General features: G+C 42.1%; 3 protein-coding genes across 3 annotated transcripts; 1 reads left to right on the top strand and 2 right to left on the bottom strand.

Moving 5' to 3' along the window:
- Nucleotides 1-324: 324 nt before the first annotated feature.
- msl2a (MSL complex subunit 2a) lies at nt 325-6,884 on the top strand. Its single transcript, XM_080042257.1, has 3 exons — nt 325-1,342; nt 2,111-3,516; nt 4,853-6,884. The coding sequence occupies exons 1-3, from the start codon at nt 1,201-1,203 to the stop codon at nt 5,165-5,167; spliced, it is 1,863 nt and encodes a 620-aa protein (XP_079898383.1). The 5' UTR covers nt 325-1,200; the 3' UTR covers nt 5,168-6,884.
- A 333-nt stretch (nt 6,885-7,217) lies between these two features.
- On the bottom strand, nt 7,218-12,826 carry LOC307262276 (tumor necrosis factor ligand superfamily member 10-like). Its single transcript, XM_080043107.1, has 6 exons — nt 12,541-12,826; nt 11,536-11,676; nt 10,986-11,031; nt 10,735-10,851; nt 8,650-8,882; nt 7,218-8,285 (listed from the first exon to the last, which is right to left on the bottom strand). The coding sequence occupies exons 1-6, from the start codon at nt 12,652-12,654 to the stop codon at nt 8,076-8,078; spliced, it is 861 nt and encodes a 286-aa protein (XP_079899233.1). The 5' UTR covers nt 12,655-12,826; the 3' UTR covers nt 7,218-8,075.
- Nucleotides 12,827-21,396: 8,570 nt separating this feature from the next.
- Nucleotides 21,397-26,844, bottom strand: nceh1a (neutral cholesterol ester hydrolase 1a). Its single transcript, XM_080041783.1, has 5 exons — nt 26,653-26,844; nt 24,583-24,835; nt 24,017-24,086; nt 23,670-23,841; nt 21,397-23,570 (listed from the first exon to the last, which is right to left on the bottom strand). Exons 1-5 carry the CDS (start codon nt 26,791-26,793, stop codon nt 22,947-22,949), a joined length of 1,260 nt encoding a protein of 419 aa, XP_079897909.1. The 5' UTR covers nt 26,794-26,844; the 3' UTR covers nt 21,397-22,946.
- Between the last annotated feature and the right edge of the window lie 329 nt (nt 26,845-27,173).

The raw sequence follows: 27,173 nt of genomic DNA, 5'->3' as shown, positions 1-27,173 counted from the left end.
GAAGTTGGGCTTTATTTCCATAGGCTAGTCTTCTCAGGCCTAATTGCAGCTGGCCTGTCCCTGTTTTTATGTTCATTTTGTGTCTGTTTTAATGTGACTTGCTCTGTGATTACGACCTCTGTTATTAATAAACTCACCTGTTTTTTTTCATCCTCTTCTTAAAACAACTCATTATTGTTCATTTTACTTGACTTGTTGTGGTTTGTGGCTGTGATGTGTAGATGTGAATGAGCAGGGAAGGAAGGCGCGTGCGGTTACACTACGGTAACCAGGGTAACAACGGGAAGTCTCGCGTGATCATGCCTATCGAGAGGGGCAGATGCGAGGAAATTGGAAAATCGGATGATTGATGCATTTGTAAAACGAATAGTTAGCTATGTTTCGGTCGTTGCTCGCCAAGTATTATAGTAAAACGTATGCAAAATTGCAGGATTTAAACTTACAGCTTGCATTTCCTTCCTACGCGTGAGGCCAAAGGCGCCCTGGGGGGGTTAGTGATACGGTTGAATTTTTCGCAAGCTAACGTTGCTAGCCATCATAACGCTAGCAAGTTAGCTTTGTTTACATCAAGTGCGCGCCTGGTATCTGGTAGCTTAATGCTAACCAGATACATTTATGATCTTCTGAGAAGCTCTTCGTTCAACAAAGCCTGGACGAGAAGCCAGCGTTAAATTGCAATTTGGCTCTATGGCTAACATCGACTATCTCTTGTTTAAGATGTTTGGCTGATGTCGTGAGCTAACGCTGGCTACACAATGCTAACCTTTTGATCATGGGTCGTTTGCTAATTTGATTCAGTGTTAGCCGCTGGGTTAGTTAGCGATAATGTGAGTAACTATTACCAAGGGTCTACTTGGTCCGAAGTAACAGAAACGTGAACTGTGATTTGAAAACAGCTTGTTGTTGAATAGGGACGACAACCGGTGATGCTAACTGTAGCTAGCCGTCTGCCGAGCTAGCATTGTGCGCGTGAAGGGATACCCGCTTCACCATGTCCGTTGTCTATTATCGTGTATATTATTAATTCATGTGTCTGCATTGACAAACTGGATGGACTAAGTGTTGCCCCGCCGGCAAAATTGACTCTCCCTCCACCCACACTGAGACTCGGCTTATCTTTAGCTTCGTCACAGCGGAGTGGTTGGATTTTTTTTTCTTTCCCGGGCCGTGTTTCCCCGAGGCTGCGGAGTGTGTACCGCTATGAACCCCGTGAATGCAACCGCTCTGTACGTGTCCGCCAGCCGGGCCGTGCTGCAGTGTGACCCGCGGAAGCCTCACACCTTCTCGGACATGTTCACGCTCCTGCCCTTCTTCCGACAGTCCCTTGCATGCCTTGTCTGTGGTAAGAAGCATCCTTCAATTATTTAGTTTATAAAAGCACTGCATAATGGACGATTTTAGCTTAGATGTTTTGTTTCGCCACAATTGCAAATAGTGTCATGTCAAGTGCTGCAAATGATTTTTTACTTCACTTAAAGTAATTGGGTGTTTCATAACCTTACTATTCATTATTGACTGAAGCGTAGCCTACGTGGGCGTGCACTCGCAGCAGTTGACACGATTTGCCGTGCTCACCACCTTGATCTCCTTAGCAACCGCGGCTGAGCCCCAGTCATCTGTCCTCTTGACAAGACAGATGACTCCTCCGTTGTTGTGTCTGTTTCAGAGCCATGTGTTTCCTATGTATGCCTTATTTCCTCTCTATCAACACTGGCACAGCTTGCATTAAGAGATGGGCAATATTGACAGAATGATATATGACCATATTCCTATTATGTAATGGTGCTTAAAGCATGGTTATTTGTGCTTTCATGTGTTGTTCAACCAGAGCTACAGCCTGGGGGATGCAAACGGTATAAATAAATAATGTGAACACATAATGATTGAGCAGGGTGGAGTCTTGTTTTTGTTTTGTTTTTGGGGGGTAGATTAGCTCAAATAAAAAGTCCAAGAAACAGGAGTATTACAGGTATAGGAAAGAACAATATAAATCCCAGAGATTAGTCGCACCATACTGACATTACATTTATTATGTTATTATAGTTGCTGGGCATAAGTATAAAATGGATGAAAACAACATGGATTAACATCCCTCTTGTTTTTGTCTCAGGTAAACTGCTCCAGGAACCCGTTTCCCCGACACACGCAGAGTGTCAGCATTACGTCTGCTTGGGCTGTAAGGGCCAGAAGATGAAGATACGGCCGTCGTGCAGCCGCTGTAAAGACTATTCCTGCTTTGAGGAAAACAAACAGCTCTCTTTGCTCGTGCAATGCTACAGGAAGCTCTGCCTCTATGTCACCCATTCACCGCTGCTGCAGTTGATCAGGAGCCACGTAGGGGGGTCTCCTGAGATTATGGCCTTGCTAGAGGAGGTGATTATGTCACATGAAGAAGAGATGGAGACGGAGGACCCATGCCTAGCACAGGAAGATGTGAATCCCTCTGCCCCAGAGTCCCTTACCCCCACGGAGGCCCCTCCTGCTCCTGCTGCTCTCTCAGCTGTCCCCCAGCGCTCCTCCTCCGACCCCCCCTGCTCCAATGGACCACAGGAATGCAATGGAGAAGTGCTGGAGGAGCTGGATCCCTCGTCTCCTGAGCTGGAGGTGTGCGAGCTAGTAGAAGAGCAGCCGCAGGCGGGCCTCTCTTTGTCCCATACTGGTTGTGGCGGTCTGGAACTGAGTCTGACCACTGGACCTTTAGCCCCGACACCAGGCACCGTGTGCTCACTCAGGGAGGGGGAAGCCAGCAGCAGGGAGCTGGAGGAGGGGGAGGTGTTGCTCCTCAGTGTGGAGGAGGTGTTACAGACTTTAGATCCCCTCCAGCCCGGCAGAGATTCTCCCCATCTACAGCCAGAAAGAACACACACTCACACACACATCACCACGGACAGAGCGCACACTCAAATGTACATACAGCTGGACACGGCTCACAACTACACACAGATTCGAACAGACAGGACTAACACAGCGGTGAGCCACGGTGCTTACATACACACATCCTCCTTCGATCCTCCTCTGACCTCCAAACCCCCGCCGGTCCGCCTTAAACGTAAACGTTCACGATCAGAGAGCGACAGGGAGAAGGTGAAACCGCTCCCTATCGCCTCCATCCTGCAGGGCTCCTCCTCACACACTCCAAACCCCTCGCAGACACTGCACACACAACCACCCACGCCCTCCTTAACCATTCCCACACACACATACTCCTCCCTTCCTAACGGAGCGCCTCCTAAGCCCAGTCGCCCTGCCACCAACCATAATAAAGGAGCCAGGAAGCATGTTGATCAGGGCCCTAAGAAGCCCCATGCAAAGGCCCGCAGTGGGGGAGGCTCCAAGACCAAGGACGGGAGCAAGGACCAGCGTCTGATGTCAGGCTGCCTGGTGCCCCCAGCGCCTGTCAGGCCTCCGTATAAGAAGCCTGTGGAGAAGAAGGGCTGCAAGTGTGGCCGGGCCACCCAGAATCCATCTGTACTGACCTGTAGGGGGCAACGCTGTCCCTGCTACTCAAACCGCAAGGTGAGCAAATGACCATAATATAAAAGTAACGTGCATTTGTTTCACCTACCACAAATAGAATTTCTAATGATTTGAGGTGCACATGTTATATTTGTTAAAACTGCCTCCTCTGATTTATGTTATATAGAAAACCAGGCTTAAAGTCAATGTTTTTACAAATTTTAATATGTACTGAAGAATTTCAAATCAGATTGTTAGGAGTCTAAAATAATGTGTCTGACTTGCTCGTTCATCAAAAAATTATTGCAGTACCATATCATATTTAAACCTGACCAATGACTGCAGTTACTTGGGGGTTATATTTTAAGAAACATTAGTAGGGGAGAACGGGGTAAATTGTCACACGGGTTGGTTGTCACAATCGTTATATCTCGGAACCAGAAGGCGCTGTCTGTGAAAATTTGGTATGTAAATATCCACAATTGGGGTCAGAGGTCACCTACATAGTCTTCCTTGGAGTTAGACTGCTGAATTTGAGGTGAGAGGACTGTTTGTGTTTTTCATGTCAAATTGAAAATATTTAGCTCCTCAGTATTTTTCTTCAAGGCTTTTACACAATGGGTTTATAACAAAACACTTGTTACCCATAAAAAGTGTGAAGGAAACTATAGTTTAGATTGTGGTTAGCAAGCTGATTAGTCAGAGATGGTTGTTGGCCTTGATGCTAGCAAGAAATTCAAGTTGGGGTTGGTCGTCAAATTTTTTGGGGGGTTGGTTGTCACATGTTATCCAAAGGCTGCAGCCAGAAAAGGAACACAATAACGAAAGAAATTGTCAAGCTGTGTCCTCACTGACACCCCAGAGAAGGAGAGAATAGAGCAGGAAAAGGCAGCTAGCATGCAAAAGAAAAAAGGGCAACAAAATCAAAACAACCCACTGCATCCCAAACTAGACCAGCTGCCAAGGCTACAGTAAGTTATGTAGGCCTATTTGTCAACTTGACAATGCAATTACACGTTCAAATTTAGTTCTGCTTTCTCGTCTTCTTTTTAAGATTATTCCCATTAAGATAACATTGTGACAAACAACCCCATAGTGTGTGACAACCGACCCCTTGATGGGGTTGGTTGTCACAATGTGTAAGGGTGTCTTTGACGATTAATTTCTTCTTTATTACAATAAGATAGAAAAAGTGAGGGGTACACATTTCAAGCCAACACCTTAAGCTTCAATTTAATGTAGGAATGACTATTGAAAGATGTTTAGGTGATGAGCAATTCTCACTAGAGTAAAAAGTGTGCCTACTTACCCCGTTCTCCCCTACAGCTTTTATGTGTCCTTGGTGTATTACAAAATAGACTAATGTTGCCTGTCTCTTTTCTGTCTCCTCTCTTAGGCATGCTTGGATTGTATCTGTCGAGGTTGCCAGAACTCCTACATGGCTAACGGTGAGAAGAAGCTTGAGGCCTTTGCCGTGCCAGAGAAAGCCTTGGAGCAGACGCGGCTCACGCTCGGCATCAACCTCACCAGCATCACGGCAGCCGCTGCACTCCGCAACCCGGCAACCACCAGCATCCGCGCTAACACCCTCCTCAATGTCGCCACAGCAACGGGAACGCCTGTAACCACGGCCTACCTGTCCCCCAGCCCCCCGCGGGATCCCAACTATAAAGACAGCATGGAGCTCCTGGATCATTTGAATCTGATCTGATGAGAGGCTGGGACCTCCAATAAAAAACAGACAGCTCCGTGCTGATTGAATGTGATGGCTGATCATTGTGTCCGTCAGTTAAAAACCTATACCCCCCCCCCGCACCCCCTCCAGAAGGGGGAGGCGATCTAAGGCAGCTATGGGTCTGTCCTGTCCTGTAACCTGCTCTTCTTCTGTGTTGGAAAATGCTGAGTAGTAAGACTAGCATGGGTGTGCCAAAGCCTCCTGTATTGTGCCTGTGTGCGCCGGTGTATTCTTGCCTGCCTGTAGTTAAACACTTATACTCGGTTCCAAGGCTGTTCTGTTCTTCAGAGGTGCTTTTTGTTCAAAGACCACAGACATACTGTAAGAGGCAATAGGAACCCATACCAGGTTTTGTGTTTGTTAGCGTGTGCACACAATTATAGATTTGGGTGTGTGCCTACTATGTGTGATTCTTGGTGCATTATGATAACGGAAACCGCATCGTCATATCGCAGTCACCTGCCACAGCATTTTCCATGTTTGAGTATTACTCCCATGTATGTCTAAGCATTGGTATTAGGACAGCCCTTACTAATCCTTAACCCTGTATGTGTTCACACCTTAATTGTGAATGAAGCTTGTGATTAATCTATGGAGAACGTCTGGCCCTACACAAGACTGTATTCCTTTTTCTATCTCTTTGACTCACTCAATCCAAGTACTGTCAGATGAGGAGGATGATGATGATGAATTTGTCTTAATGAACTTGACTGATGCAGGCATTGTACAGGCAGCAAGATAATGTCAGAGCACTTGGCTGGCTCCACGGTTTCTGTGTGTGTAAAAGAGTGTGAGTGTGTGTATGTATGAGCCTGCTGAGATTTACTGTAAAGTCAGTGAGGAGGCGTTTGGTGGGTTTGTAAGCACTTAGTCTGATTGATTGGCCAAATTACAACTAAAAACCATTACTGGTTACCATAGCAATAGGAGCACCAACAAGGAGCCTCCCAGCTCTCGTGCACACACACACGCGGTTGTTTACAGATTTGCCATTTATATAAACTATAAGTGACTGTCTTCAAAAAAAAAATCTATATCACCGTTATGTTTTAAATATGGGATTGTACATGACTGTGTGTGTGTTTTAGATAAACTGAAGCCATAGGTAGTCAATTAACAAGACGTGATCTCCTCTGCGTGTATCCCCCCCTGTTGTAGTGTCCCGACTGATTAGAGACCAACTCAGAGACTATTTTTGATACCAAGTGTTTGGTACCACTGTCTTTTTTTTTCTTTTTGTGTGTGTTTTGGTTAAAGCACCTTGAAGCCCTCCTATACGTCAAGAGGCTCTGTGTATCGTCTGTGTTTGTGTTTACTGTCTCAGCTGTAACTACAACCATGTTTGTCAGTCCAGTAATGGTGACCAAAAAAAAAGGAAGAGACTGAAGGAGAGAGAGAGAGAGAGAGAGAGAGAGGACTCAGGCAGACCAAACAGAACACCTTGGTTCTCCATTCATACACCAGGAAGTAGCAGGTGGATTACAGTATGATACAAATATGATCTACCTTCCTGCGTGTGTGTGTATGTTTCATGTTTCAAAACATGTATTTCATTTGGGCATTACTTGAACCCTGATTAGTTTTTGGTATTGTTTTTTTTTGTTTTTATGTAAAAACTCCTGTTTGATGAGTGACTCTTATTATTGCTGAAACATTCACTGCCATATTATGGAAACATGTAATATGACATGTATTAAATGATAGTTTTTTACTTTTTCAGTTTTGTGTTTTTTTTTGTGTAGCGAGGGGTACTTGACTCAAGTTTGCTTTACAAAGGTTACCCATGGGTGCAGACAACAGCTCAACCAATTATTAACCATTATCAACCGTGAACAAAGCAGTGGAGGGAGGTTTGTGGTTGAGGCTGATAGGCTTTCCCCCATTTTCACAAGCTAAGAATAATCTTTTGTCATCAAGGCATTGGAAAAAAAACATTTTGACCCGATTAATTAAATGAAATGAACTGGATTTCATAAATATTTATCCAAAAATTGTTGAGACATTTATCTCAAAACCACACGTCAACCTCATGGTGGCGCTAGATGACAAATTCATATAATCAATCGTTAAGACATTTTGTCTGTGAACCGTAAACCATACAATTATGCATGGCTTCATGGTGTGTAAGTTTGCCTTGTTACTAGGGAAATGTTAGGTAGTATTACATTGAATCTGTATAACAACCATTTGTAAATTAATTTAACAAGCGCTAAAGGAAATCTGGATTGGTATCAACTGTATATTGTAGCATAAGTGTAAAAGTCAAAAATGTATCAGTCATTCATTCATTGTAGAACAATTATTTTCTTTAGGAACATTACGGTCTATGTCACACCACACATCAATTCAAGACATTGCACGGAGGAAATTCAAATGTTGGCTTTTGTTGATACTCCTTATTCATGTGTCCGCCAGCACAATCTTTTCCCCTTGGAATGACAACTCTTCTATTATACCTGCAGGCAAAACAGCTCATTCTCTTCAAGAGATGTCTTTCATACATGTGAGCACCAAATGCCTCGCAATGCCCCAAATAATCCATGCTTGCTCTGTCATTCAGTACAGTCCAGCTTTTTAAGACAATAACCTGTGTCAGGTTAAACAGTGGGTGACCAAAGCATTAGTCACTGCTGGAGTAATACACACAGCAAATGGCTCTTTTTCCTAGCTATTTTGGGCCGGTGAGAATCCTCCACTTGCAGCTCAGTTTGATCATATCCCTGCTGGCCTGTGTTCTCGAGCGCTTTGCACCCCTCCCTCAAAGTCCATTCTCCTCCCGATCCTGAACTCTGAGACAGCCGCTCATATTATCAAGCAAACCCCCTAGCATTTGGGTTAACTCTGTATATCAATTCATCCGAGGTATTCCCAAGGTGTCCTCTCCTTAGCCCACTAGGAAAGCCCCAAAGTAGCTGGCCCTGCCGTCCATCTCCATTGCACTGGCATTGCTAACGGTGATGAAGAGACGGTCTGCGGGCTGGAGGAAGGCAGTGCCGGCCTGATGCAGGGAGAAGAGGCCGGGCTCCTGCCCACGAGGCCAGCATGCACTGCGAGACGACTTCATCAGCAGGATGGGCACAGGGTAAGAACTCATCTGTATAACATAAAAAAAGATCAAAACTTTCATAAATTTCATAAGCATTAAATCGTACATTGTATTAGTATAAAGCATTCATTGTAGATGTATTTTAATTTGATACAGAGGCGGTGGGAGAAGTTTCAAGGAGACTTATTGTTTCTCATGTCTATTGGAGAAATGTGCAAATGTAGGAGTTTTTATAACAACAACATGTACAGCGATGTCATCCATCCTGCATCTGTTTTTGTGGGAATTGTTTCCTTTTTTCTAAATAAAAAAAAGTACATTCAATTCTTGTATACAGCTGAAATAACCTAAAGCTACTATTAAAATGAGTAGGCATAGTGCTTACTGTATAATATGTTAATACTAGCCTAACCTTCTTGTAGATATACTGGACCAGCTGTGCTTCTTCCTCCTCATAGGCCTCCCCCTCTGTCTCCTCCGTAGAGGGCAGCCTGAAGTAGGTCTGGGCATAGATGTAGTAGAGTCCTGCTCTGGGCACCAGCAGCTCTCCTCCTCTCAGCTCCATGTTCTGGAGGAAGGACAGACCTCTCTGACCCTCCCACGCTCTGATTCGCTCCCCCAGGTAGCCCCTGCTGCTGCGCGAGCCTGCAACCGCAACACAAACAAGCAAGAAAAATAGGACACACAAGGAATTAAGGCCTTTCACTATGATGTAAGATCATTTGAGATCACAGGGTGGAGTGTTGCCGAGTATAAACAGTCACCGAAATTCAAATGAGAAACAAATGTTGAGGAGAATGAGTCTGTAAATAAGGTACAGATGTGCTCACAGACCAGCAGATTATTAACATCATTGACAACAGTAAAAAAGAAAAGAAAGAAAGAACATTAGAAGGAGCAGATGGGATCAAGCTTCCCTGAGGGATGTGTATTTTTGTTAAGAATGAAGGTCATCCGACCTTTTAGTTTTACGACTTTCAGAAATGAATTCCTTACGGACAGCAAAGTCCATATATTTTGAAGTTTATATTTGTCTTGTCGCAACAAATCCATGAAAAAACTACCAAAACCCAGCAAACGTGTTTGTCCTTCGTCATATTCTGCTATGGTTCTGGACTTTACTTCCCATTATAGACATAAATCTTTACGAACCTGTCACGAATATGTACTTTAATTTTTAGAAAAACCTGTGGGCTCATGTGTTTTACAGCAAACTCTGCATGACGCATGAGTAAATAGCAGTAAATGCATCAACTTGGGACTACTTTTTGCGGCAGATTAATATAGATTTGATCCTCTAATGAGTACTTAGGTCGTGTGCATGTCAGATCAACTCAAAATAAACTACAGTTCCCAGGTTTATTAAAATGAAGAAACATGTCACTTAGTGAAGTGAGGTAGCCCATGCATGTATAGTTTTAAGAAGTTTTTGGATAACTATGGCAGCAGAAGAATATGATATATACTTGTTTGTGGGATCAGTTTGTTGTTTTGTCATTTTGCAATAAGAAAGTCTAAGAACATTTACCAGACTGCTTCTTTAAAGCCTTTTAGTGTAGAATTAGAAAAACTTTGACTTTGGCATCCTCCAGTGGTAATATCAGAAAAGACATCTTGGCAGACATCACCCCTGAACCCCACCACCCCCCTCCAAAAACAGTTGACGATGAGTGATAACATATCATAGTTTTCTCATAGTACAGCGTTTTGATTATTTCTCTAGAAACAAAAACTTAGCTTAAAACAAATTAAATGGAGTCAAAGCAAATGTATTTGTAACTGGGGCTAGACTCCATTTAAACAAAAACTATTATGGTCTGGTAAGAGCAACTGAGTTCCCTGAATCATTCAAAAACTAATTTAAATGGTTGAGCCTACTTATAATATTGACTGCAATTAAAGTAACTTGAATTAATGACTAGGGGAGAGGTTCTTTTCCCTCCAAATAGGCAATGTGTGTTTCCCGGTTTTTGGTGATAAAATAAACATCTTAGGGCCGAAAAGATTCAAACTAAGGCTGTTGTTATGGATGTGTGTAGCGGCTTATCACACATATCTTGGATTTTTTCCCCCCTTTCATGTTAACGCTCTGTCTAATGCCAAATAAATCTGAAAGATAAGGTAAGGAATGCTTGACACCTGGAATTTCTGAAGACACGCTACATGTCTGTCTAATAACCGGACAGGGAGGTATTGAGACACTACAAAGTCAAAAAAGACATCTACAGGACACTTTGACGAGGATTAAAGCAGCTGCACATCTGCAGGTCCAGACAGACATGTAGGTGCAAAGATGTAACTCAATATGACACCGGCACAGGAAGCCTTGAGGGACATTCCTCAACTCTGACCCAGGAGCGCATTTGGGTGAGGCAACACAGTGCTCGCAGGTACGTTGAGCGGTGTGTTAATGACACTTTCTAGGTTTTAATTTGAAACATATACTGATGTGCATACTGGATGTTTCCTATCTACACTACTATGGCGGGATCCTCACCTTCTGCTGTTGGAGGCTGTGTGGACGAGATGACACCGGTCACATGGGCAGCCACTTTAGGAAGAGGGACCCCTCTCACCCCAGGGTTCAGGATAGGCATCACTCCAGTCAGCTTCTCTGTAAAAACAAGATACAATTAAGAAATTAAAAATTAAAAATAAATCACAAGCAGGATTCTTTTTTTGTGGGAAAATACATACTTCCTCCTCCTATTAGTAGTAATTGATAGTCAATAAGGGCATTGTCCTCACCTCTCATAGCAGTGGATATCTCCTTCTGGAATCTGTCAGCCATCGTCTGGAAGAAAAGAAAAACACTCAGAGACGGAAAGAAAAACAGTCCATGAAAAGAGAGAGTGAAGGGGGGGAGGCGGCCACTTAAAGTATGTAGTCCCCTTCGGTTATCGTACATTTTTAAGTATCTTTAGCTCTAAGTAAACAACACTAGAGGAATACAGCAGGGACCTTGTCAACCATGAATCATCCAGTCCTCCCTCTGGGTCAACAAATATGTCATCTACTGGGCCTGTCATTGCAGTATATTCACATTTGGGCAACTTGAGCTGGGCCTCATTTACAAATGATGAGGACTTGCATCACTTTTCCCAGTTCTATTCTGTGCTGTCTGCAATGTAGTGTTGCTGCATGTGATGTACAAACAAAGTCAAATTTCGTAAACATTCTGCAACATTGTGGATAGAAGGCTACACAGAAAAAAATGAAATAAAATTGAACCAGATAGTTTTTTTTTCTTTTGCACACATAAGTTAAGTTACATTAAAAACAATAATTGAAAAAAAACCTTCTCTATGTGGTAGTGGAGCTGTTGCGTGACTTGCCAGCAGGGGTCGCTCTTCTTGTCGTCCGATGAATCTTTACCGTCGGAGTGCAGATTTGCGTTAATCAGACAGGACACGCTACTCCGGGAGAAACTCTCCTGCATCTGTCAGCAAAAGACACAAAATGTCAAGGGGCCACAACGATTATTTCATCATATTGTGTAGACCTATGTGTTTATTCCCGAAATTTGGACTTTATTCATGAAACTGAATTTCGACTTTGTATCGACAGTCTGATTTTTTTATCGACTTTTCAAACTTTTCTTTTTTCAAAATGCATAATGAAAAAAACGGCGTAATTTTTTTTTCTCTTAACCTTGGCCTTAATAATCTTCCATACCCTCGGTGATACAGGTGGATGCCAATTGGCGCATTGATATGCAATTAACACGCAAGTGGTCAAAGGTGTTACATTCGGTGAGGTGGGTGTATTTCCCCTCTGTGACCACAGCCAATCAGAGCTCAGCATTGGGATCTATCTGCTTTTTGGGAAAAGCATATTGTTTCTACTTGGCAGACACTTTCTACTGGAGCCTGAAACGTGTTGCTTTAGGAGTGTCACACCTTCACAGCCCCATGAGTCCAACTGGTCTCATTTCCTACCATTGTTTTTCTGTTATCTACTCTGCCAACTTTCTCCTTTCGCATTGTCCGGCGTTAGAATGGCAGAAATTCTCACATAACTGGGTCATTTCTCTTTGCCTCATATCACCCAATAAAAAAACTTCTCCAGTAGCCTATTTGCCTTATCCTGAACTTTTTCAACCTTGAAGAATATTCAAATCACTTAAATATAGTCTAAATAACGTCTTCAGTTGCCTACTAAACAGTGACATTGTGTCAAAAATAAGTGTTAAATTCGTCATAAAGCTCTGTGGTCAACTCCTAAATAGGTGTCAGTCAGTTGCAGCGTAGTCAGATTGGCGCTATCGGCCATGCGCATGGGGAAGACAAAACGCGTAGCTTACCGTGTTCAGGACTTTGTTGAAGTACATAAAGCTGACGGCAACAGCGATGGCCTGGAGAAGGATTGCCGCGAGTGTGATGAGCCCGAGACACTGGAGAGACACAGAAATGGCCATGTCACGGCGCGAGGGTTGTTGTATATACCCAAGCAAGTTGAGAGGAGCTGTGAAAGAGAAAGACACTTTCAGAAAGCGAGGACAAGTCAGATCAAGCTCTGCTGCATTTCTACTGTGGAGGGAGAGAGAGAGGGAGGGAATCAGCAGCAGTTTGAAGGTAGGTGGAGCAGAGTGTGTGAGAGAGAAACAGAGAGAGAGGAGGAATGGAGGATTACAACAGCCTCAATATGTCACTGTTTGTAGTTTTTTTAATACTGCACATGCAACTTCATGACCCCTTCAAGTGCTGTGGGAATGGTGGAAACTTTTAAGCATGAGAGCCCATGTAGGGCCAAATCAAGAGCCACTTTAGGGCTGCATGAATATGACAGATCAGAAAATGAGATAATAGTAAAAGATAACACCAATATTAACTATGTATATGGTAGCTTTTAAATCAAAGGTTACAAAGTACTTTACAATAAAACAACAATTCATACAACAAGAACCATAACTTGTACAATATTTGAAACACGATAAAGTAGAACAATGAATATCATTGGGTAAGAAAATGTTGTGAAATTTCAAATGTTTCTTTTATTACTCACATTCCTTTTTACATTTCACTTCCAGGTCCGTTTGGTAGCTGTTCTGGAACTTTCTACTTTCATATCTTCACACTCTCTCTATCAGGTGATGCAGGAGGTTTCCCTTTTCTTACGGAGTTATATGTTCACAACAATTAGCTTTTTTTCCTGAGGGCTTAAAGGACATTTGGTTTAATTTTTTAAAAAGGACACTAAGCATGTTTAACTTAATTAAGATGCCGATACAAAAAATCCTCACATCCTTCAGGTCTTAATGTAAATATAAACAGAAAGTTACCAAACGGAAAGCAAGACAGATTGTTTGTGAGTGCTTTGAATAGGCACAGATAGAAAAGGTAGATCCGTTTTCCGCCCTGTTTAGAACACGGCAGACGTTTGAATGTGTCAAATCCTGCCGTTATGTGTAGCAGATGCTACTACAAGGCGATCGTCCTACAGTGTGTCACTTTGTTTACTCCTTTTCTGTATAGTCCAAAGCAACTTTGTTCCACTCAAATGCCTCGTTTCCACCGAGTAGAGCGGGTCGGATCGGAGCGGTTCGGTCCGGGAAGTTTGGCTTTTCATTTGCCAAAAGTTGGGTAGGGTACGGTTTAAGCGCACCTAACCGCTCTGAGCCGCTCCCGATCTCAGTACTCCTCCGTAGGGGTACTAGCCGCCTGAAAGCGGGCCGAAACGGCGGAGCCGTCATTTGATTGGTCGAAATAGTCATTTCCGCCATGTGTAGTCATCTCGGCAAGAGTGAAGAGAGTCTTGTATCGGCGAAAATGTGAGCACAGCAATGTTTATTGTGTGGTGTTTTTCCTCATCAATAAATTAATCAGTTGGTTACTGTTAGGCCTTTCACACCGCCGCAAAATCGGAGCTAGTTCTGGGCTTGTTCGGAGTTAGAGCCAGTGTTTTGGTTTCACACCGCCAGAGAGCCTGCTCCGGGCCGTAAAAACCGGGGGAACTCATACCCCAGGATTGAGCAGGGTTTGATAAGAACTGCTTGCGCGAACGGTTGGGGGAGGGATTATCCTGACCAACCAGAGCAACTCAAACCTCATGCCCGCCATATTTAAAAACACCGCTACTACGAGACGTAAACATAACATAATTACCGAACGTAGCGATCAAATTGACCGGCGAGAATACGCTGTATGGGTCCTGTTTGCTTATGAAAGCAAAGCGAGAGCCAACAAGTGTAAAAATAAGACGTATTCGCCGCTGTTGTTGTGCTTAAAGCTAGCGGTAGCTTTAGCGTTAGCCACAAGAGCAGCGGCGTCGGGTGACGTACACACACGTTTACAGTGACGTCATGACGTTGCTCTCTTGCCGGCTCCATGGCTGTCTCCGGTCGATGTGAAACCAACCGGTTCATAACTGGGATAAGGCTGTAACCAGTTTTGAACTGACCCCAACACCAGCCTGGAACTGACTCTTGGTTCATTTTGGTGTGAAAGGCCTAACTGTGTCCCACTAGTCACGTAGCTGCCGCAGCCAGCGCTGTTCTCACCGTCTCTATCAGTTGCAACTTGCACCGAGCCGTCTCTTGTGTGTTTTCGCCATAGTAGGCTAGTAAATACACGCTCACAACAACACGGGGGGAATAAATAAAGAAACGGCTGGTTTGACCAAGCAAAAACGAGAGATCGCTGGCTTGTGAGCGCGGCACTGTTTATTGTGTGGTGTTTTTCCTCGTCATTAAATGAATCAGTTGGCTACACTGTGTCCCACTGCTACGATGTCACGTAGCTGCCGCAGCCAGCGTTCTCTCACTGTCTCTATCAGTTGCAACTTGCACCGAGCCGTCTCTGTGCTCACAACAACACGGGGGGAATAAATAAAGAAGCGGCTGGCTTGACCAAGCGAAAACGAGAGACCGCTGGCTTGACCACAGTTGTTCCACAGCCCGATAGTTTAACCCACATTCTGGCGGCGGCTATCGCAGTCCAGCCTAAACCCCGCCCTACCAGTAAGGGTAGGGTCCGCGGTGGAAACAACACCGAGATTCTTAAAAGTGAGCTGTCCCGCTCTGAGCCGCTCTGATCCGACCCGCTCTACTCGGTGGAAACGAGGCAAAATAATCCCATCTGTCTTCAACATCAGACATGATCTGACAGTGGGTGTTCATTTAATTATTACACCCTGCAAGTAACACAATCCATTCTTTTAAATTGTTGTTATGACTTCACAAATTTGGAGCCATAGTAAAACAACCCTATTGGTTGAAGAGGAGGCCCTGGAAACAATCAAATACAGGACATATTTGATCTTCAATGATGTCATAAGGTGAGAAGCGACACCCCTCATTACAAACCTAATTTACATCCACCTGTGTTAACTTTTACTACGCCTTGGTTACCTTAGAGGACAAAAACGTCCTCTCCCTATAAACTGCCATAAAACATTATACATTAATATTTTTTTCTACTTTTTTTTTTACAAACCTTTTATCCCACTTGACCTCTTCACATACATATCAAATATTCATTCATTTGTAATTGCTTTTAACCCTTTACATGCATGCTTATGTGATGACGTGAGCCATTTTTATTTAAAAAAAACACAATAATTGAAAAATTTCTCATATAATAGATGCAAAGTGGATTTTTTTGAGTGGGATAATTAGACTCTAGGATATGTTAATGATTTGCAATAAAACTGCTTTTGATATATGTTTAGTATTTGTGCAGTCACAGATGCAAATAAATACTCCCTCTCATGACCTTAGAGGACAAAAACGTCCTCTCCCTATAAACTGCCATAAAAACATTATACATTAATATTTTTTTCTACTTTTTTTTTTTACAAACCTTTTATCCCACTTGACCTCTTCACATACATATCAAATATTCATTCATTTGTAATTGCTTTTAACCCTTTACATGCAAGCTTATGTGATGACGTGAGCCATTTTTATTTAAAAAAAACACAATAATTGAAAAATGTCTCATATAATAGATGCAAAGTGGATTTTTTTGAGTGGGATAATTAGACTCTAGGATATGTTAATGATTTGCAATAAAACTGCTTTTGATACATGTTTAGTATTTGTGCAGTCACAGATGCAAATAAATACTCCCTCTCATGACCTCCCTATAAACTGCCCTAAACACATTATACAGTAATATTTTTTTCTACTTTTTTTTTTAAAACCTTTTATCCCACTTGACCTCTTTACATACATATCAAATATTAATTCATTGTTAGTTGCTTTTGACCTTTTAATTCCAGTTTCTTTGATGATGTCAACAAAGTAACAAAGTAAACCTGCAGCCACCTGAAAACCCACAAATTGCACATTACAGCTGCATACATATGCATGCGCACAAAGACACACACACATACACACACAGTAATTTCACAACACACACACAGACACAACCCTAAGGTATCCATATGGATCCACACTTTCCATTAATTTCTCATATTTCTTATGTTTAGGCCTGCAACTTAAAAAAGTACAAAAATGGTTTTAGGGAGCATATTTGATCCTCGAAAAAAAAATGGAGAAAAGAAATGATTGAGCTAGATAGGGCTAAAAAAGCAGTTTTGGTGTCTTAAGTGTTAGATTATTGCCTAATATCATCAAATTTACATGTGTTTGTCATCATGGCTATGGTTTGAAAAAATAAAGTTTAAATTGGGCCATTTTTTCCATACACGTTTGAGTTTGTAAAGTTTGGCTGTGTGTACACAAACACACACACTATATTTTCTCAATACACACATACGCACCACACACTAACATCCCTTCCATCACACTCACACCATTTAGGTTGAATTTTTTTTTCTATTGCACTGTGGGGGGCAGGACCGACAACCTGGAAAATTGCTTGTAATTCAACCCTATGCCAAATATAGGGAAATGGCTAAAAATTTTGATGGTGTTGAAAATGATAAATTTTGATGCTTTGTGTCTAGGATGAAAGCATAAAATCATTGAAAAAAATATTTTATGCTGTAATGACAGCAGGATCAAATTGGTGAAAAAAGGCCATTTTGAATGGGAGTCAATAGGGGACAAAAACGTCCTTAGGGAGCTGAGAGGAACAAAAAAGTGTACAGCCTTTATAATAGATGGTACAAAGTTGCTGAGTAGAAATAAACAAAATATTTGAGAAAAAAAAATCCCTGGCCAAAAATATTTCAGTTAACATAAGCACAGCCAAAGTTATAGACAAAAAAGAGCGTTAAAAAAGTGCGAAAGGACAAAAACGTCCCCAAGAGCACCTAAGGGCACACCCCGAGGTACCCCACAATTTATATTCTGGGCCAGACTGGACTTTTTTGGAAAGCGGGCCTCAAAGAGACAGACTCAAAAACAGAGCGTTTCAGACAGAGGCCGAAAAGAGAAGATTCAGCAATGGCGCTGTGAGAAATATGAAAGTTTTTTTTGGACACTACTTCATGGGAACAGTTTCTAGTAGGAACCCAAATAACAACTTTGACCACGAAAATGAGCATTATGTGTGACCTTTAACTCTTCACTCATGACTCAGCACAGTATTGAACTATCTCTGAACAGCTTTTGTCAATTACCAATTTTGTTATGTCGTGACAAAAAGTACCTGAATGTACCTTGAGTTGTATCTGTGTGACAGTCAACAATCAGATGTCAAAGCTTGGGTGGTGGAGCACATAAAGGCGGCATCACTGCATGAAAGTTTTGGGCCAGAAGATAATCGGCATCTGAGGGTGAGATGAAAAAGGGACTTTTTTCCCTTCTCTTTCCTGCTATTGTGAAGTGATCTGAAAGAATGCTAGCCGATAAGTGCCAAAATGACCCGCCATTGTTAGTGCTTCAGTGTAGCCCTGAGTAGGATTTGTCACAGGGGAGTCGTTGAAATCTGCAGGACCTAACCTTGAGTGATTCCTACACTTTCATTCCTTCACCTCTAATCCCTGCTCCATTGTCAGTGGGAGGAAGTGAGCGCAGACACAACTCCTGATGTGCACGACCCCCCCCCACCCCCCCAAACACACACAATCAGACCCCTGTGTTAAAGCCGTAGGGTTAAAGCACGTGGAACACAATCACACGGACACACACAGAAACCGTAATGATCAATCGAGGCAGGTGGTACCGTGCCAGATTAAACGGAAAATGTTGGTGCAAAAAGTAATAACAACACCAACAGGGGAAAAAATAAGTGTTTAGTTAGTTTCCTTTACCGATTCAAATCTCAAAAATGTGGAAGATAACGTGATAAGAGAGTCCTGTGTTCCCTTAGGTGAGTGAATTCCCAGGCTTGTCAGAGAGAGAGAAGTATTAGGGGAGGTGGTGATGAGTGATATCTCAAGACTGTCTGGCCCAAGGGCAGGGAAGATGACACCCTGAGAGACATGCCTGTCTTCAGTCCCATGGCGCGCACACACACACACACACACACACACACACACACACACACACACACACACACACACACACACACAGAAAGTGTGTGCCTGGAATTATTGCAGAAATTAGTCATATGAAAACTATGGTGAAACATTTTCATTAGCGTCTTTCCCGGCAAGCTGTTGTAATGACTTACTTTTAAGTCCAGTCAGCTAAGTGACCTTTGACCTCTGTCGGACATGTCCACATACAGCATCTTAAACCTGAAAGGAATAGTTAAACATTTTTGGGGAAAAACAGCTTTTTATGTTGAGAGTTAAGTGTGATGATTGCTACTTTGCAAAAGCCAGAAGCTGGTTAGGTTATGTTAGCTTGGCATAAAGACTAGCTAGCCTGGCCCTGTCCAAAAGTATCAAAATCTGCCTACCAGTGGCTCTAAAGTTCACTTATTACCTATATGCCGTTGTAGGTCTAATATTAAAACTAAACTACTCCAAACGAGTAAATGGGACAAGTGGCAGTTTTATGGGGGTATGTGTGTGGGCTATTTTTGTTGTGTTTTTATTCATTTAATAATTTAGTTTAGTTTTTTCCTCCAGCTGTGATATCAACAAGATCAATTAACGAGCAGTAAGAGATAACATACATTCATAATTTCCTGTGACCATAACCGTAATTGTAACCATAAAAGCTGATAGATATAGAAAGGTTAAAGGTGAAATCCTAAAGAATTTTGATACATTAATGAGCTATTGCTGAAGAAATCCTGAACACAAACAGTATCAGGGCTGGCAGGGTTTGATTTAATGGAAAAGGAGATGTAACTTCAAACCACTGAAATCGGAACATGACTTTGATTCACTGCAAATTCACCCAAAACTTCTGTCTCTGTGTAAAACATTTACATAACTGTGAAATTGTTGTGAAAACTCAGTGAACCAAACCCACAAATCTGAAATCAGTTACCCGCACAGTTGAAAAACAGTAATGCTTTTGGAGAGCTGCTGCTTCTTTAGAAATAAAAGCTGTTTGAAAAAAATCCAAAAGACATAATAATGGATTTAAAGAACAGATCGAGCTCCAACCACCCCCCCTCTGTCCTCCACTCCCTCTTTTTCACTCCCCCTTGAGGCTTCTCCTCCCAACGTTGGCCTCGCTAAAGTCATGGAATCTCCCTAAATTCCCCCTGAGCACTACAGCTGCTCATTGTCTCATTTATAAAACAAATGCTACAACAGCACAATGCACATAGACAGTTAACAGTGAATTAGTCGGTGTGTGTCTAGTGGAAGGGTGTTTCCTTGATCGGAAACCGGCTGTAACATGTGATTGTGCTGCTGGCATAGAAACGGAGCCAGTACACACAGGTTCATATTTAACTCACAATCTTTCATTTTGTTTTATGTTATTCAACCAGGTATATCAGCCAAAAGACACTAAACCAACCAAATCTAAAAGTAGGGTTAGGGTTACAGTCTTAGGGTTGTAGTTATAATTATTGTCCCAAGGTAATAACAAAAGAGATCCTTTATTGAACTAAAATGTACTTACTTAGCTAGTATCAATACAATCATTTAATAAAATACTTAATTATAAATCAAAGTCCTGAATTTGTTAATTAAATTATTTGTTAATTAATTATTTGACAGGCAGATAAAAGCCCCCATAACTGTTTTGTTACAATGTGTTTTATTTTAAGATCAGTGAATTTATAAGGATGTGTCATATTTTATTAAATGATCATGTGTTGTCTATGTAAAAAACAACTGGTAACTTTAGCAGGTCAGGTAAATGTAGCATAAAAGAAATATATTTTGATATATTCCACCACTCGTATCACATGGATGTAACTCATTTCCAGATGTGTGTTCAAGGTTCATGTTGTTCTCAGTCCATTAGAGGGGGGTGTTGCATTGATTATTGTTACTGCTATAGGGCAAGTGACCCAGAAACGCATTCTCGTAAAAACAAAAGCATGTCTGGTCTTGAAAATGACTGATAGCTGGTGCAGATGTGAAAACCTTGGGGGTCTATGCATTTCAATGGTAATAGCAGAGTACACATGCAACATGAATTATCTGTTATGCAGCTGTGTCATCAAAAAAAACATTCTATTCATGTATTTATATGTGAAGTTTGTATGTGTTTAAGTTAAACCTGAAGGAAAACTATCGCTTCCTATCCTAACCCATTGACAACTTTTCAAAATCTTTGATTACTTTTTTTAGTACTGTAGTTTTGAAAGCATAAACAGAATAGTTAATACGTCTCAAAAGATGGATTATAATAACTGAGGACATGCAAAAATCATGTTGACGTTAAAATGTTTACACTTTCTGTTGTAACTCAACAGTTGTTATAAATGTTTCCCATGTTACCTGAATGAGTTAAGAAATGAACAACAGCGCTTGATCAACGCATTACTTATAGAATAATTTTTAGGCATTTTCTTCCTGTTCACCAATTGCAGCTGAATTTTAAATATAAAATTAAAAAAAAAATAATGTACTTTCTCTACTTTTTACAAGGCCCACTTAACCATCCTATATGACCAAAAACCACCTCAATATGTAACCAACAACAGGTCACATACAAAAGGCAAAGTCACCTCAGTCAAACACACACCCTCCAGGTACAGTAAAGGTACAACATTCACACTTTTACTGTGAGGGTTGTTGAAAGGCATTGTGGGACATAACAATGTCACCAATTAAGGTACAATGAAGCCATTAACACAAAAAAACTCACCTAGTTACAAAATAACATTTGACTCACGTTGGGCACCACAAGTGGGAAATAAACAAAACAATGTATGACTTCATGTTTCTTTATTGACGCTCTTCATCAGCTCCTTCATAAATCAAAACAGTGTTTGGCAGAGCAGAGACAAAGGAGGAATTTCAATCCCACATGAAATGCGCAAAATATGTGAAAATTCCATTTAGAAGTAAAATGACATCATTTGAAGCCCTTGCAGATTATTCAGTTTAATAACATACACCTTGGAAAGCAAGTGGTGTAACTCAGATGTCCTGCATGTTACTTTTAAAACATTTTAGGAGTGGGTCTGTACAAGAAGACATCTGACAAAAAACCTTGGTAGCCATTTTTGACAAGTGAACTTACAACTTTAGTGATCCATTCATGTTTAATAAGTACTATCCTTATTTAGCGAATTAAAACACAAAACATTTCATTCATAGTAAACTGAGGTGATGTTCAGATACATAGAATGTCCTGTGAGAACACAATACAAATGTAATGTAACTTAAGGAAAGGTGCATTATGTTAGTGATTGTCAAGTGCCATCATCATCAGGGAAGAGGTTGCCTTCTTGTAGGCCTAGTGCAGGGAGCGCAAGGTAGGTGTTAACTATGTTTACAAAGCAGTGTGCCTTGATCTGTTGCGTGGAGAATATATATTCAAAAAGACACAGTATTTGTTACAATTGTTACCTGTCCTGTGTGTAACGTGAACATTTTCCTAGGACAAAAGTCTACAGCCATGCTAGCTGTATTCAGGCACAGCGGTGCTTTAAGCTAAATGGCATGCTCACACGCTCACAATGACAATAGTAAAATGCTCAGTTTAGCATGTTAGCAAGCGAATATCTGATGATTAGCACAAAACACAAAGTACAGCTGAGGCTGATGGGAATATCATTAGTTTGGCAGTTACAGTATGTGGTGATGAAATTAAGGGAAGTCAAGAATGGCCGTGCTTGCAATCAACTTTTTCAATGAAATGATCATCATCATGAATGAACATGTTATTTCCAAAAACATTAAGCAGTTTTTTCAAGATCACAAGATAATGAACATAATAGGGAAACAAGCTTTTGTAACAATGTGTTATGACCAAATTTTCATAGAATAATGCCAAATTATTGCTTCCGTAAATTCCTTATAAATAAAGTTTCGGACAGAAATTCGGACCCGATTGTGGCTCTGGTTGAACATTTAGGCACATAAACATGTGCTTGTGTGTCAAATTTCAAGACAATCCATTCAATAGTTCCATTTCTCTAAAAGGCCCAAATGTTAACCTCGTGTTGGTTAGAGGAAAATGGACACACAGTGAAAGCAGCTTATTCATTTTTACCATTTGTGGAAAGCTTGTTGTTGTGATGTCAATTGTTTTTATGCTTTATCTTTTGTTAGCTGGTCACAGTTAGCCATGTTAATGTTAAAACAGTTGCCCTTCTCTGCTGACTTTAGACATACATAAGGGCCCTTAACTTAGCAGATGTAAAAGCCCTTAGCAAGTCTGTGATTCATAGAGCAAGGACTAGTGCATTTGTATCCGTCAAAACACACATGCATGCACCCATGAAGACACTCTCACTCACTTGAAGACACACACACACACACACATGCAGACTCTTACAAGTTGCTCTGCAGCCAGTTGAAGTAGCCTCTGACTGCCCTTTTCCCTACATCAAAGTCCATTGGCCAGGCCAGAAAGCTAAAACATCCGTGGAAGCCGTCTTCGTAGTGGTCGTTGGTAACCGTGACGCCTGCGTCCTGTAGGCGGCGTGCGTACATCATGCCGTCATCCCTAAGCACGTCATACTCACAGGTTAGGATGTATGCCCGGGGGCATTTGGCCAAAACCTCTGGTGCTGCTAACAGCGGTGAAGCCCTCACGTTCAGCAGGCCCGGTATCTCCTTCGCTGGCTCCTCCTGTGAACCTTTCTCCACGATTACAGGACTGTAGCTCTTCTTGTGTTTGGGCGGCAGCAGGACGCTCCAGTCTAGCCGCGCCCTCAGTTCCGGGGTGATGTTAGAGTGGTCTAAGGAGCTGTGGTTGTTGGCCGTGACGTGAGAGTGCAGGGAGAGGTCGGCATTGAGGTACTGCAGCCAGAAGCGCACCATGAGGCTCCGTTTGAGGATGGGTATATCCTTGTTCTGCAAGTAGGAGGGCGTGTTGAAGTCCAGAGCCTGGAGAACTGGGTAGATCAACGCCTGGACGCTGAATTTCACGCTCGCCGTATCATCTATGGAAATCTGAAAAAAAATATGACATTTAACACAGCCTAATGAATCTCTTGATCGACAGGAAATCTGTTACACGACATTCCTACAGAAGATCATTCGCTTACGTACCTCCTGAGAGACGGCAGCAGCCAGGTTGCCTCCAGCACTGTCACCTGACACAGCCACTCGCTCAGGGTCAATTGCATACTTGGCCAGAACCTCTGGGGACAGGAAGTGCTTGGCAGCGGCGAGGCAGTCGAAAAATGGCATTGGGAAGTGCACCTCTGGATACATGCGATAGCTATGCAGACATTGGCGGCACATGAACACATATGAAGATCAGTGCATTTGTCAGGAGGGTAATCTCTGTGGCTTTATCGCCTGTCTGAGTGTAGATCTGTGGCAGCAGTTGATTTCGGTGTGTATAAACAGAAAAATGTGGAAACAGAAACTAGATCAGTAGGAGACACACTTACTCAACGGAGACCACCACAGTGTTGAGTTCGTCTGACAGCATCCGGTTGATATGATCATATGCCCCCTTCTCTGGGGAAGAGCAAGAAAATGGACAAGTGTGGAAAAGTTAGACGAAATAAAATGCTATTATTTGGTTTACATTTTCTATGAATTTACTTTACTGTATTCCCAAATAAAATTCCCACATTCTACTTAAACCTCCTTCGAGGAACTTTTAAATCTTTATATAACAGTCTCATATTCCTACAGATGATCATAAATGACCTGTAAAAGCAAATGAGACCATCAGCGATGAAAACGCTATTTTTATATAGTTATTATATTTGCCTTTGCAAGAGCCCGTTCTCCCACGAACTTTGACAAAACGATTTGCATTTGTGTTCTCTCTTTCACTCGCTTCCTAAACAAATACACGTTCCTGCCAGCACACGATTGGGCGCTGGTGTCGTAAAAAAAATACGACCGCTTTTGTCCAAAGGTGCCGCTAGAATCAACAGAAACGGAAAGTTCCTCGTAGCTACTTTAAGTAGCTACGAGAAAGTCCATATAAAGTCCATATACTCACTGGCACTGCTGAGGGCCCATCCTCCACCATGGAAGAACATCAGCCCTCTCCTCAGGTGTCCCTCCCCTCCGGCCGGGGGCTCATAAACACGGACCGGGATGCCTTCGAATTCCACGTCGCTGACTTTCACTCCGGGCACGACACCAGCGCCGGCCTCTGAACCACCACTCGCCATCATTCTATCAGAGAACTCTGTGACCTGCCTGATAGTGTGGATGTAATGGTCAAAGCCCAGCCAAGCCTTCAGAGAGGCCTGAACACAGAGAAGGTGAGCAGGGGGAATGAAGGGCATTATTAGGGCAAATAGTTAAAAAACAGCAGGTTGGAATTTAGGAAAAAGACAAAATTGCATTAATCTCTTGGGGGACTTGAGACACAACTATGTCTCAATGAGTAACCTTTGTCCTGTGTTACTGTGTGTCTGCCCTCTTCCACAGAAACATCTCAGGCTGTCTCAATAGTCGGGTTAACCAAGGCCAGCAGACACAGCTGTTTGGCAGCACCAGACAGATACTATGAGACGTGTAATACTTACACTATAAGTGTCATACCAAGTTCGGTTCTATCATTATTCCACCAAACTGGCAATATTTCAAAGTTTGGCCAATCCAACCCTTTTTCGGTTGCCAATGCTCTCTCTTCCACATGTTTAAACCTGTAGGCTATCACTCACTGAAAGTATAAATCATTTTAATATATTTTTTTATGTTTCGGTGAGCTGCAATTATCAGCCCTGGTGGAAAACAAAGTTGCAATTTATTCTATTCTATCATCCAGACTTAACTTTAGACACGAGAGTTTTAGAAAGTAAGTTGCTATATTTATTATATGTTGTGACCACATGCTTACACTTCATGTCAGCTGCAGAAAAGGAAAACAAACAATAATTCCTCTCAGTACTGTTTAAAACAATTTCAGATTTTCTTTTTCTGCAGAACATCATACTCAAGCTAGATGCTGTGGACTGTTTCATTTGTAATAAATAGATTTTTCATCCAAAACATATAAATTAAAATGGCAGACCTGTTCACTCATAAGACGCAATTTTACCTTATCTTTTCCACTAACTTTTATGGCAAAGAAATATCAAATGAAATATTAATTGACTGATAAAGAATATCATTATTTGCTTTGGCACAAACAAAGGTCCTTCTGTATAAGTAAGTAGCACATTAATCTCCAAACTCACTGGGTGCACTCAGCCATAGTGTGGCAATAACTGATATGATATCATTACTTTTCACCTACAGTGCCATTTATACATTTGTGGAACAAAGGTGAGGCTGCTGCATTCACTGTCTTCACACAGGCCCAGAATAAACTCTTTGGTGCTTCATTGCAACAGATTATTTGCACCATGAAAAAAGGCAAGACCGTTGCGAAATCCATGTTAAATGTCCTGAAAAAGCTCTTTGTACATTTCACCATGCTGTTGCTAAAGAGCTTTTACGGACACAAGCGTGAAAACACAATCTGGTGAAGGGAAGGCTCTGTAGACTACACTACACATAACCTACAATCAGTAACAGTGCAGGTTGTTGGACATGGTGCCTCTGGATGCCTCTGCTTATCATTGTACATGTCATAACTGCTTTACTGAAAAAGCATTGCTGAAAATACATACACATATGATGCAACAACTACCCCACATAACCTCAGCAACAGAAACACGTACTGGTGGGTATTTCAGGGTTAATATAATTCAACACTTGATTTAAGTAGGTGTGGGTCAGAGTCCATGTCTGCACAGAGTAGGTGTGTTACTGTGTGACAGGTTATGAGGCGTGTACCTTTTTTTATCAATGTCACCATTGTAGGAGCTGCTCCAAACTTACAGTAGGCTACGTGCAACTAACATTTTATTTTAAATTGTTATATTATTTTTCAACCACATCCCATATTATTTTGTTAAGATGTAAAAAGGAAATGTGTGCACAGAAAAGTGTCAGATCAGCTCATGAGCCCATAGCTAGATTTGCTGCATCCACCTGCTTTTGATGCAGTCCTCTGACAACCTGCAGCACATGTCATGGACCAGGATTTATCTCCCCCCTCCTCCTCCTTTCTTACCAGGTGCGACGCTGTCCGGAATCCAGCGTCCAGCATCATCAACTTCCAGGGCTCCTGGATGGCATCGGGCAACGGGATGTAAACATAGTAGGCGATCCCCACCGTTAATAGCAATGTAACAACGACTGGCAGCAGCCTCATCTTGTACCTGACAGCTTCGGTATCTCCAGTGACTCGTGCACGAGCTTAACAGCGAACAGACTAGACCGAGCGAGCCCGCTGGTTGCAGCTGGGACTTTCTGATTTGTCACTGGGTCGACCGAGAAGGGAGGGGAGGGCCAACCGGGGGAGGGCCAACCGGGCTCCAGAGTGAGAGTAAAACAAAAAGAAGAAGAAACGCTGGGTGATCGCCGCCAGCAAAAAAAAAACGAAGAAGAAATTTCGTATTTCCGGTGGAGCTCCGTTTCTCCATGGGTCTGCAAATAGACCTCTTGTCCAGAGTTGGTGAATTAAAGAAAATAAAATAGCTATAGCTTCAGTCACCCATCTATCCATCCTTCATGAACATTATGCATACTGTT

This window comes from Ammodytes marinus (assembly GCF_949987685.1).
Source record: "Ammodytes marinus genome assembly, chromosome: 15".
In the NCBI taxonomy this organism is placed as follows: domain Eukaryota; kingdom Metazoa; phylum Chordata; class Actinopteri; order Uranoscopiformes; family Ammodytidae; genus Ammodytes; species Ammodytes marinus.
This window is presented reverse-complemented; position numbering and strand designations above follow the sequence as displayed.

Bases quoted from the DNA above. Each gene is read 5' to 3' on its own strand.
- LOC307262276 (XM_080043107.1), bottom strand. From the start codon at position 12,654: ATGGCCATTTCTGTGTCTCTCCAGTGTCTCGGGCTCATCACACTCGCG. The intron at 11,032-11,535 runs GTTTTTTTTCAA...CTTTTCTTCCAG, and splicing joins TCCACTACCACATAGAGAAG to ACGATGGCTGACAGATTCCA. The intron at 8,883-10,734 runs GTGAGGATCCCG...TTGCGGTTGCAG, and splicing joins ACAGCCTCCAACAGCAGAAG to GCTCGCGCAGCAGCAGGGGC.
- nceh1a (XM_080041783.1), bottom strand. From the start codon at position 26,793: ATGAGGCTGCTGCCAGTCGTTGTTACATTGCTATTAACGGTGGGGATC. The intron at 24,836-26,652 runs GTAAGAAAGGAG...CTCTGTGTTCAG, and splicing joins TCCGGACAGCGTCGCACCTG to GCCTCTCTGAAGGCTTGGCT. The intron at 23,842-24,016 runs GTAAGTGTGTCT...ATGTCTGCATAG, and splicing joins ACTGTGGTGGTCTCCGTTGA to CTATCGCATGTATCCAGAGG.
- msl2a (XM_080042257.1), top strand. From the start codon at position 1,201: ATGAACCCCGTGAATGCAACCGCTCTGTACGTGTCCGCCAGCCGGGCC. The intron at 1,343-2,110 runs GTAAGAAGCATC...TTTTTGTCTCAG, and splicing joins CCTTGCATGCCTTGTCTGTG to GTAAACTGCTCCAGGAACCC. The intron at 3,517-4,852 runs GTGAGCAAATGA...CTCCTCTCTTAG, and splicing joins CCTGCTACTCAAACCGCAAG to GCATGCTTGGATTGTATCTG.